General features: G+C 40.5%; 1 protein-coding gene across 1 annotated transcript in view; it reads right to left on the bottom strand.

Annotated features, from left to right (window-relative positions):
• The window catches only part of LOC121167455 (dynein heavy chain 14, axonemal-like), a 404,109-nt gene that overhangs the window by 168,889 nt on the left and 222,222 nt on the right, over positions 1–12,998 (bottom strand). Inside the window, exons 6-8 of the mRNA XM_040996873.1 lie at positions 7,608–7,763; positions 6,353–6,468; positions 4,392–4,454 (exon numbers count right to left, since the gene is read on the bottom strand). Coding sequence (XP_040852807.1) covers positions 4,392–4,454; positions 6,353–6,468; positions 7,608–7,763 — 335 coding nt within the window. The remainder of the gene's footprint in view (positions 1–4,391; positions 4,455–6,352; positions 6,469–7,607; positions 7,764–12,998) is intronic.

Raw genomic sequence — 12,998 nt, 5'->3', positions numbered from 1 at the left:
AAACCCAAGGATGGAAATAGCAAAATCAACGAATGGCTTCCATAAATTTAGGTTTGCCCCAAGGCCCACATATTAGAGAATTCCCCAAATCTTATGTTAATTATTAAGGGATTAATGATGTAGATTAAGGGTCAGTATGGTTTTCAGGAGATGAGCTAAGTGCACTGGGAGGTTTTTATTCAAATCTCTAATAAGAACTACTTTTGTGGGCATAATGCATTGATGACCTCGGGTCATGAGATAGTTACAAAAACTGAGTTGGACTTAGCTGCTGTCCTTCTCTGCTCATATGATGTGATCTTTCTTCTGCCTGGGCTCCATCAGCCCATGATCCACTAATTTTGGATGGTGATCTTCCAAAAACTGAGTCAAACTGCTTCCTTCCTAAGTAGTTTATTTCAAGTATTTGTTATAATAACAAAATTGACTAATACAAGATTCAACAGTAGAGTAGACAGTGGAAAGGATCAGTGACCTAAGAGGCAGAACAACATAAATGAGCTAATCTGAACAATAAAAATTGGACTACAAGTGAACAGACTCTCATTGATCTATGCTAATACAAGATCAGTTGTTTGTGTTTGGGGCACTGTGGACAGAGGGGAAAGGAGGTAAGATTGAAAAAATACTTAGAGAAATAACAGATGAAATGTCCCAGTTTGGCAGCACACACATGCATTCACACCCCCACACCCTCCTTGAGATTAATGAAGCTAAAATAAAACACAGGATGAAGACAAAGAATCCTATACTATGACACATCAAGCCACAATCCTGAGAATGAAAGCAAGAGCACAGCACTTATAGGAGAAAACAATTCCCGTGTCCATGGAGGTCAGAATAAAGTGACACATTTTTCAAGTGCTGAAAGATCCCAAGTCCCTCATCAAGAAAATACTATCCATCGATGAAAGGGAAATCAACGCACGGCCAGGTAAAGGAAGAGGATTTGTGTCAAGAGCTTTATCCTAGAAGAATGGTTAGAGAAAGTTTTTAAAACAAACAAGAACCTTGAAACACCATGAAGAGACAACAAAAGAATTTGAAAAATATAGAATGTTCTTCTTAAGGTTCCTAAATGATGACAACACCATACTATAAGTTACAGATTTATAATGCTACACCCAAAGCAACTGCCAGAGAAGCTACACAACGAGATACATTAAAAAATACATGAATCAAAAAGAATTCTCAAAAATGCTCAAATAACACATAACAGAGAAAAACCAAATACAAAAAAAGGCATAACAGACTCTAACATTCAAATAATTAGGTTAAATTTCAATGGTATAAATATGCCAATTTTCATGTGCTTAAACATATGGGATTACTATTTTCTAAAAGGAACTCTTTCCAAGAATATATAGGTGAATCCAAAGCCAAAGAATGAGCTTATCATTTAAACGCTAGCCCAAAGGAAATGGTGGGCATAGTAACACCCCAGAATTTAAACTTCGGAACAACGAAAACTAATAGGGGAGCATTACGTATGATAAAAATAGTCCACCAAGAAAATAGACTACTACTAACTATATATGCAATGAACAACAATATTGCAAAAATGTGGGACTTGAACTACAAATCTAAAATCATAGTTGGAGACTTCATCCTTATTCCATCAACTGATAGAACAATTTGACATAAAACCAAAACTACCTAGAAAATTTGTGGCAGGAAAATAAGTATTAGAAAGGAAACATTTAAAAGATCATTTATTTGACATTGTCTGTACCAACAATGTCGGGGTACACTTAAATAACAGACTGACAGAAATGATTCCATATGAAGGAGTACACCATTGTAGAATGGGGAAAATCTGTTGGGGATGGGAGTTTTGGGGGAATCCTAGCCTATATGAAATTGTACCACATAATTCAAAATTCAAAATAAAAACATATTTAAAAAAAGAAATGCAGAGTTAGGGAAAGTGAAAAAGATAGAGAAAACATACATCCACCTATCTATTGTTTACTCTCCAAAGGGCCACAATAGCTAGAGGTGAGTAAGGCTAAAACCAGGAGTCAAAAACTTCATCTAGGTCTCCCACAGGGGAGGCAAGGCCCCAAGTACTTAGGCCGTCACCTGGTGCCTTCCCAGAAGCATTAGCAGGAATCTGGATGGGAACTGGAACAAAGTGGTCTTGAACTGACACTCTAATTAGGGATGCCAACATTGCAAGTGGAAGCTTAATCTACTGAACCATGATGGTAGCTCCAAGTAAAGCACTTTAAAAGGGTCAGTGAAGATGAAGTAAATGAAAATATCAAAATCTATGCAAAATCAATGCTGAAGGAAATTTATAACTCCAAATGCTTATATTTGGCAATTGAGAGGTCTCAACTCCCTAATTTAAGCTCTTACTTCACCAACTAGAAGGAAAAAGAACAAAATAAACCCAAAGCAAGTACAAGTAACACTAAGCATAAATGAAATGGAAAAAAAGAAAGAAAAGAGGGTCGGGGGAATCAGTGAAACAAAGATCTGATTCTTTAAAAAGATCAACAGAACACAACTGACCGCAGAAAAAGCATAAAACTGCCATTATCAGGAAAGAAACAGAGGAAATTTCACTACAGACACTGCAAACATCAAAGGAATAGAAGGGAATAAATGAATAATTCTACGCATATATTCCACTGCTTGGATGAAATGATTAATGAAATGATCAATTAATGAAATGATCAATTAAGAAATATGACCTACACCAAGTTGCCCTTTATGAAACAGATCATCTCAATTTCCCTATAACCAACAGGGTTCAAACAGCATTCATTTTGGCCTCAAAGCTCACCCCAAACCCCCGCCCCACAGACCAAGCAGCAGTCCTCATCTATGCATGCTTACTAAGCACAACATCTATTCTTTTCCATACTGAACAATGAGTTCACCTAACCTTGAAATGCTTCCTCCAACCCTGTCCACCCGTAGAACATAACTAGTGGTACCACCTGGCCAATAAGCATGTCCTACAGCATGTCCTGGTCAGAGGCAATCACAGTACCTAGCCATCAGCTGTGCCTGACCACAAAGCCCCACTAGACGCCCAACCTTAACTCAAATCAAAGGTAGCAGCTTGCTATCTAGAAAACTCAAAAACAAAATCAGTCTGACAAGAATCACTGCCAGCTAGCCTACCCAGGCTGAACTAAACACCTGGAAAAGCCAGAAACTCTGTTGTCTTCTCAAAGGCACAGATGCCAGTGCAAGGACACCAAGACTACAAAGACACACAAAAAAATCACATTTCTAAAAAAACTCACAAACCAACAATGGCCACTAAAGAAATGGAGATCTGTGAAATAACTGACAAAGAATCCAGAATAATCTTCAAAGAAGTTCAGCAAACTATAAGAATATAGAGCTGAAAAACAGAACAAATTTGGAAAACAACAGAAGCTTGACAAAGACAATTTAGAAAACCTTGTGGTAAATCCTAGAGAAAAACAAAATCACCAAAATGAATAAATCAATAGGAAGTCTCAATAGCAGGCTTTATCAAGCTGAAGAAAAAGCATTAGTGAAGTCAAAACATTACCCAGAGGAACAAAATAATCTGAGTTATATTAAATGAAATGAATCAAACCCAAGGATTGTATCTTCTATGATTCTTCTTATATAATATCTTTCTAAAACCATTTTGTCATGTCCTCATTAACAAAGCGATACAAATATGTAGTGTGTATCATTTGATATATCTGAAGATAAGTACATGTACCTGAACATCCATAATCTGTGTAACTCCAACAATATCCTCTTATTGTTAATGATATCATTCCTGGTCAGACAAAGTTATAGAAAGGGGGACATACCAGTGGTTGCCACAGGTTAAGGAGACAGTAGAAACAGGAATAAGGTAACAAGTGCAAATAGCCTAAAAGTCAACAGTAGGGATCCTGTGGTGGTAGAGATGAGTCTGTATTTGATTACACCAAGGCAAATGTCCTGAATATTGCCATAAGGCTTTTGCAAGATATTATCCTCTTGGAGGAAAACAGGAAAAAGACAAGTGGGGGACTTATGGTATATTTTCTTACAACTGCATCTTAATCACCACAATCTCAAAAAATGTAATAAAACCAGCAACCCTATTAAAGAAAACCTGACTCCCGGAGATCCTACAAAACAGAATTAACTGTCTCATACGGCTTCATCCCTCTGCTTCCCATAGGCAAAAAGATGAGATTAGGTGACTAAGAATGCTCACCAAGGTCCTTTATAGTATGGTGATCACAGAATGGTACATTAGGGGGAAAAAGCGCTTAAAGTCGGTTAGATTGAATCATAAAGGCAGTGCATTGTGACTTTCTGATTGTACTGTACCTGCTCTCACACTACACTTTCAAACTTTTGCTTTTGAAACTTATATAAACACATGGCATATCAAGACTTACTTGCTCCTTTCTGTCTTCATTCTTTTAACATTCAATCTCCAAGTTACAAAGGTTTTAATAATTCTGAAAGGAAAGACACTTCTTACATTTGGTGCTCTTAAGTCATGTATTGATATAGAATATATTTAGGAAAAGCTTAGTATTAGGGAATTCTGTAAAGCATGTATCATCTTGAGTGATGAAATACTGAAGTGTACAAATTCTCTCAAGGCATCAATAGAATATAGAGCAAAAGGTAAGTGTAAAGTCATTTTAATTTTCATGGATAAAAGAGTTTGTTATTTCCTTTTTTTAAATTTATTTAAAAGGCAGAGTTACAGAGAGAAGGAGAAACAGAGAATTTCCATCTATTGGTTCACTCCCTAAATGACCGCAATGGCAGCAGCTGAACCAATCTGAAGCCAGGGACTTCTTCCAGATCTCCCACGTGGGTGTAGGGCTCCAAGAACTTAGCCATCCTCCTGTGCTTTCCCAGAGCTGCATCAGAAGTAGAACCGCAAAGGACTTGAACTTGTACCCACGTGGGAGGCCAGTGCCACAGGCATAAGCTTAGTCTACTGCACCACAGTGCCAACCCCTATTTCCAAAATTCTAATAAATATTAAAAAGTATAAATACATATTATACATTAAAATTTTACTGGTTTACTATGTTAAAAAGAGGCTCTTCGGGGAAATTCAACATTTAATTTCTCACGAGATGATGAAGAGGTACATCGATTTAATTTTTTAAGATAATAGATATCATCTTGACATTATTCAATATTAATGAAAGGAGACATTTATGATTTAAAAACTCAACCTGTATGAATAATTGAAAAGTCTCCTTCTGTGATTACTTGTCAGTCATAATTTTCATCAATGGAACATATACGCTCACCACTTACACAATGTCCCTCACCTCAATAGGAGAATATGAGAGACTTATTCAGTACACCCTCACAATCAGTTCCTGAAGAGCCTCTGCATCTTACGGAGAAGAGCCACTTTTAAATAACTGCTGAGGTGTGAGTTTCCTTTTATAGCTGGTTAAGAGCCAGAATGGAGGGGGAAATGGCAGGCATGGGAGGATGGCAGCCAGACAATTGGCCGATTTTGAAACGCAGAAAATTGAAGGAGTTGCGGAGGTGTCTGGCAGCTCTGAGAGAATCATATATTATTCAAAGAAACTGAGTGAGGCCTTGTAAGTTAGAAATGTCTCAAGTCAGTAGGCTAAGTCGCTGCTTGTGACACACGAATCTCAATGAGGGCCCAAGTTACCCACCATGGAGACAAGGATGGAGTTCCACATTGCTGGTTTTGGCATGAACCAGTCCCAGCTGTTCCCAAATTTGGGGAACGCAAGAGGATGGAAGCTCTCCCTCTCATTCTACCTTTTAAACAGACAAAAAACTCATTAAAATATTATTTGTTTTCTGAGTCCTCAGGAAATAACAGACAACTGCAAGAAAAGATAGACGTTTGAGAGAAACCAATAAAATTAATTATAAACTAGGTACAAACTAAAAAACATCAGTGTGTTAATTTGTGGATGATCTGAGGCTGAGGAATCCTGATGTAGCTCAAGTAGCTGGATTCCCACATGGAACACCCAGAACTCCTGGCCTTGGTCTGAACAAGCATGGCTAATGTGGGCATTCAGGGAGTGAGCCGATGCATGGCAGATTTTAACTCTGACTCTGCCTTTCATATAAAATGAATATAGTAAGCTAATATTAATTTCATGAACAAAATAAATCCTAGGAAAAAGTAAAATCAAGACAGTATAAGTTTACTTGACTATAAAATACCATTTTTGTCATATTCATAATGTTTTAAATGGAGAGTTTTAATACCTAAATAAGTAGGATTTGAAAAAAGATTTTGTGGAATACTCTACTTCTATAATTTTCCATAAATATGTCATTATTATGGTTTAAGAGATTCAAATGACAGAGTTGGTTTTGTTTGTACTCCTCTCACCGGAATTTGGAAAATATCTTGAAATGCTGTAATAAGTAGCAGTATTTTCTTTCCGATAGCCATCGCAAAGTAGGCGTGAGTTCTACTACATCCATGCCCTCAACTTTATTGACAACCTGCAATTATAAAGCACAAAAACGCTAATATCTTTAAAGGTACCATCTTTAAGAAATTAAGAAATCCTGTATTTGACTTATACCTCCTTGCCTTTATAATTAAATTTTCCCACATCTGAATCCTTAGGTACTTTATTTACACCTAAATTTGACACCTGCCATCACTCTGCTTCTGACCTTGCCTTTTCTCATGCTATTTCTTGTGCTCCATCAGAGAGAAGAAGCTTTCTCCCCAGTCTAAGATACCTTCCACAACGGCCTTTCAAATTATGAGCCTCATAATTTTCAGTTTCTATAAAAGCACTGTTTATGAACTTTATTGTACCAACAGAGATAGAGCAGCCCAACATAGCTTATAATCCTACAATCCAGATACCCCCTCGTGCCATTCAGAAAAGTCACATCCTCTCTGTCAAGGAATTCTTTCTCTTCTCAGGAGTTTCTCTCTCCTATCCAAATGCTCACATCTGATTAAATTTCTTCCAGAAAGAGTATGCCTATGCCATCAGCAATATGTATCATGTATGTCTCCATGTATAGCGACACCGTTCTCTTCATTTACACTTGATACAGCATGTTACAGATATTTCCATATCTACACACACTCAACCTCATATAAATGTGGTCCTGCCCACATATACTTCACAGTTTCAGTTGGGAGATTGGGAAGACAGAGAGCAAACAGGCAGATATGAAGCAAATGATCAAAACAAGGGAGGATGTAATTACAACTTGCACTAAGTAGCAAAGTACTGTGCAAGAGCATAAATAGAGCATTTCTGTATCTGACAAAGGAGCTCTGATAAACATGCCAGTGGGAGGAGGGTGACCTTTCCTTTATTGATATACTTAATATTATGCCAGAAAAGACCTGTTTTTTAGTTCTTTAAAAGATTGTAAACAAATAAAGGATTTGAGAGGCAAAAAAAAAAAAAAATCCCAGAATTGAACCTTGAAAGTGAAAACTCTACCAACAAAAAACATCACTAGTAATAACTTTGTTCCCAAGAGGATTGTTAAATGTAAATTGCTCTCAAAGGACTGGGTTTCTCAAACACAGAGATAAATTTGTGCTATCAAGTTCTAAGCTCAGCAATATTTTGTTGTTCTGAATGCTGAGAACAGCCATTCAATATTACCTTTGAGACAAACGATGCAGTAACAATCCAAAATTCTTCACTTTGTTTAGCCTTGGAGGTGGACACTACCTGAAGGTCATATGGGTTGTAAAGCGCATTAGAAGGATGAACCCGAGGAAGGCAATATACAAGCTCTCCATCATCATTCAAAGGTTGCTGAGGTAAAGAAAAAATCAATTTGACTACAATAACTAATGAAATGACTAAAAAAAAATCATCCAATAAATCGAAACAAGGTTACTACAGATTAAAACCATCATTGTGGAAAGCTAGCATCAAATTGTATCTAATCCAAATTAAACTAGAGTAATCTCAGGAAAAGTAAGCATGCTTACTTTCATTATTAAACATAATTTGGTGATAGAACTTCAGGCAACTTTTATCTATATGCTTATTAATGTATATTGTTACTTAATAACCCCAAGAACTTGGTGACAGCCTTTAACATACATGAAACTTTCCACTAAGTTTGTCTGCCAACATCAATGCCTTTTGGCTTATTAAATTTAGCACTTGCTTTTATATTAATGAAGCCTTAAGTATTTACTAGTTACTTAACAAATTTTAATACCAAGTAATGTGTGCACATACATTATCCTTAAAACCATTAGGAGATCAATGTCAACTTTAATATTTTTAAAGCATTAAGGTTTGATTCTTTAATCCCATGAAATAAATGCAGAGATCAACAATTTGGTAAGTTAGGTAATTTGGGAACAGTCATGAATTTAGAAGTGGCAAAATAGGGATTTATTTATTTATTTTTTAATTTTAATAATCTTAGTTTATTAGGGTACAAAGGGTCAAGGGCTACAGGGTGAAAGTGGGTAATATCATTGTTTCCACACTAATATAATCATTTTGCCCTGTATCTGGGGTTAGGGGAGTAACAAAGGGAAAAGCCCCACCCTACCTCCCACCCATCCCCAATCCCCAACATGAGGTGCGCTCCAAGGGTCCTGCTCATACAGTTTTGATAGTTCATCAGTTCTGTATTGCTGCCAATCTCACCGTTCCAACCGCAATGAAACCTATTCAGAGTCCACTGGCTGACACTCTCTTGATGGTTGGGGTTCCAAGATCAGCAGTTCAGTTGGAGAGATATCCAAAGAAACTTCCTCTGAGATGATCCCAGATCTGATTCTTGCATGAGTTTGCTAGTACAGACTCCAACACCGTTAGTCACACCAATCAGCTTATGCATATGCTGGTCGTTGTGATTGCTGGGTCCATTCAGTTTCCAGCCCCATCTTCCTTGTGAACCAACGGGTGTTGTAGTCCAGCTCGATCCTACCCACTTCATACTCGGTCTTCATGCAAACAAAATAGGGATTTAAATCCAAGCCTGGGAGTTTGACCTTGGCGGCTCAGGTGACAGCAAGTGGTAGCGACCCGCTTGTAGAGAGTATTCGGGCCAGGTTGAACCCAGTGCCCAGGACTCAGCCCATGGGCATTGTTGCCACACTGTGACCAAGTCCTAGCCTTTGGGAGGCCAGTGCACCAAGTGGGTGCCAGGCTCTGTCTGCTGGCTGCCCGGTGGCAAGCTCTAGGGTTTTAAAGATATGTGATTGTTGCCTAGGGACATCCAGGGATAAGGCTAGTGTGAGTGTAGGTGAGGGATGAATTCTGTGTGATTCCTAGTGATGGAGTCACAGAACCTGCTTGCAAGCCCTAGGATTGAGAACTGAGGGTTTGGAAGGGAGATTGCATAAGTTCCTTTTGGGCCAGACTGATTTACCAACCCACATGGGAATCCCGAGATGGGCTGTTAGCATAGAGCATCACTGATTGCTACATACCAGTTCATACAAAAGCTATGACTGGGGGCCTGTCTGGCAGGGCTAGGTACCAGTATCTGACTGAGTGGTGGAACAGGGGATGGGTCACACTTGGCAGGGTCAGGACACTAACCAACATGTGAGAGAACCAGATCTAGGGATAGATTCACAGGGGAAGTATGGGCCCAATCCTGTGGAAAAACAAGTCCCACTGGTTAGCTCAAGAGTTGGGGTGGTGATGGGCTGAGCTAGGTATGACCATAGAACCTGCCATCACTTACAGGTAAAGGAACTGACAACAGTCTGGGCAGGTCAAGGCAGCAGCACCTGAATGTGCATCCTAAAACAGGATGTGGGGTGGGCCGAGCTGCAACTGGAAGGGGGCAGACTGGACAGGGCCAAACAAACCTTAACTCACAAGGAAGAACAGAATCAGGATGTTGCACAGGTCATGCCGAGCTAGGCTCTTACCCTGACTGGTCTGCACGAGCCAGGGATATAGGACACAGCAATGAAGGCAAAGGCTAAGCCATCTGGGTCAGAGCAACCACTGACATGCACACAATCTATGGTTGGGAACAGGCCTAACTGGGGAGCTAAGAAGACACCCTAACTGGGTTGGGGTTCCCACTGGTGAGTGCGGGGGCTGGAGTGGGGGCTGTGTTCTGGTCTGGATATGGCTGCAGTCTCCCTTGGCATAAGTGTGGACTGGGAATGGATGCACCAGGCCAGACTGGACTCCAGTACCATCTAGTGATCCGGAGAACCAGGGTATATGTAAGATGGACTAGGCTAGGTTTCTGCCCCTACTGAGCCATGTGTGAGCTGTGTCTGGGTATGGATGAGCCTTGGCTGGGCTGAAACATCCAACAGTAAGAACTGGAATGGGTTGAAGGCCAGTCAGGAAAGGCCACTGTTCCTGCTAGGACAGGAGGTGGACTAAGTAGGGCTGGCTCATGGACCCACTGGTATGCATGAGATCTGGCAATGGGAGAGGTTCTGATGGAGGAGCCTGGGCAACTCCTCTGGCAGGACACAGTCCCTGCAGGTGAGTGCAAGAACCACGATAAGGAGCAGCCCAGACCAGGCCAGGGAAAGGTACCTACTGGCATACATTTGGCATAGGTCAGAGGCAGACCAGGCTGAACAAGTTCACATCACCCGCTGGCAAATCTGAGCACCAGAACAGAGTGTGGGTCAGGCCAGGTTCAGTCGCAACACATACCAGTGCACATTATGGCTGGGATTGGGTGCCTGCTGGGCTGGGCTAGGCTATAACCCTCACCAGCATCAGCTGGAATTGGGGGTGGGCCAGGCTGGGCCAGGCTACAACACCCATTAGCAAATGGCAAGACCATACCAGACTGGGCCACAGCACCCAACTAGCACATGTGAGAACCAGGGAAGGAGGGGGCAAAGCTGGCAGGGGGAATGTGGAGGGCTCCCCTGCTGGACAGCCACTCCCACTGGAGAGCGTGAACTGGGATGGGGGCAGACCAGACCAGGCAGGGCTACAACACCTGTGGGCCTCATGTGAGCTAGATCAGGGAAAAGCCAGGCTGGGCTGATTGTTCCTACTGGTGCAAGCATAAATTAGAGTGGGTGAGGGTTGGTTGGGCTTTGCCACAGCATCAGCTGGCAGAGGCTGGCACTGGGGGCTAAGTCTGTCAAGTTAAACTCCAGAACCACCTGGAGAGTGCATAATCCAGGAGTGGGAGTGGCCTAGGAGGGAAATAGTGGGTGCCTCCCTCTTGGGTTACCACTCCCACTGGAGAGCATGAAAACCAGGATTGGGGCAGGGGTGGCTAGACAGAACAGCACCCGTCAGTATGTATGTGGGCTGAATAATAGGGCAGGTTAGGTTGCACTGGGCTTCAATGCCCACTGACATGTACGAGAGCTAAATGGCATGTGGGACAGACTGAACAAGTCTGTGGTACATAGTGGCAAGCATGGGAATCAGGGTTGGGGGTAGGCCTGGCGGGGTTATAGGGAGTCACCCCAACTAGGCTGAAGCTCCCACTGGTTTGCATGAAGGCAGAGTATGAAGTGGGTAGGATCAGGCTGGACAACAACAACCATCGGTTCGCGTAGAAGACATGGCTGGAAACAAAACTGCAAACAAAATTGCTGGACCCAGCAACTGCAACAACCAGCATGTGCATAAGCTGATTGAGGCAACGGACTGTGCCAGACCCTGTACTGGCAAGCACACACAAGAATCAGGTCTGGGATCACCTCAGATGAAGTTTCTCTGGGGATCCCTCCAACTGAACTGCTGATCTCAGAACCCCAATCATGAAGAGACTATCAGCCAGTGGATTCTGAAGAGATTTCATCATGCTTGGAGTGGTGAGATTGGCAGCAATACAGAACTGTTGAACTATCAAAACTGCATGAGCAGGACCTTCAGAGCATGCCCCAAGTCAGAGACCTGGGATGGGTGGGAGGCTGGGTGGGGCTTTTCCTTTTATCTCTTTCCTTACCAAGGACACAGAAAAAAATTAATAACATAAATGTGGAAACAATGGTCTTACCCAGTTTCCTGTAGCCCTTGACTCTTTGTGCCCTAATCAACTATTTAAGGAATAATTGCCAAAATATTCTAAATTCTAAAAAAAAAAAAAAATCCAACTCTGAGTAAAAGCATGTCCTGAACTATGCAATAAATGATATTAACTGTCTGTCATTTATTTGGTATTATTGAAAAATCTTTCCCATTACTAAAAAATCTTTCCCATTACTAAAAATGCTTAAGTGAAATTTATTTTACTCTAAAAGGATTAACTTTTATTAATGAAAGCCATCTAAAATTATAAGGAAGTCTAATTTTGTCTTCTTTGGGTTACTGAGATATATTGTTAAAACTACTTAATATTTAGTAATGTTCCCACAAACTACTAAATAGTTTCTCACTGAAGTGATTTTGAACCCAGTTTTATGATATTTTTATTCTTGGTTATTTATTTCTGTCTCAGTTGCTTCCACCTCCCTCCCTCCCTCCCTTCTCCGTCTCTCTCTCCCTTCTCCCTCACTCCCTTCCTGTCTCTCAAATGAAATGGAGGGAAGAAAATCTGATTTTAAAATGACAAATAAAGGCAGAGTGATGGCTCACATAGTACATGTGCTTTGTTATAGCTATATGGTCATTTGAAACATGCGTTCTCTAAATTATGTTTCAAAATGTGAGGTTACTAGAAACTTAGGCTACATACAATGCTTTTACACCAATTACACATATAATTTAAAATTAAGCTAGAGAACCATAATATGTTCCAGGTAACAAATTCTTCTTCAAATGAAAAGAAACGTTTGTTCATATTCTTACATACAAATAAAACATACTTTCTTTGGAAGTCCGTGGCACCTTGTGTAGCTAGGACTTCTTTTAATTACTAAATACACTGTCAGGTCCCATGGCACAAGTTTCACGTCATTTAGTCTTCGCCACTCTGGACATAACTATTGTCTTCATTTCAAGGTCAAAGAAAACAAAGCTCACAGCGGGCAGGAACATGCCCAAGGTAGTATAGTGTGTGTAGATAATTAAAATTAGGTGTGTCTGTTCCCTTTATGCATATACTTTTTTATATTGTGCCACCTCCAAACAATG

This window comes from Ochotona curzoniae, unplaced genomic scaffold, assembly GCF_017591425.1.
Source record: "Ochotona curzoniae isolate NIBS_2020 unplaced genomic scaffold, NIBS_Ocur_1.0 patch371, whole genome shotgun sequence".
Taxonomy (NCBI): domain Eukaryota; kingdom Metazoa; phylum Chordata; class Mammalia; order Lagomorpha; family Ochotonidae; genus Ochotona; species Ochotona curzoniae.
This window is presented reverse-complemented; position numbering and strand designations above follow the sequence as displayed.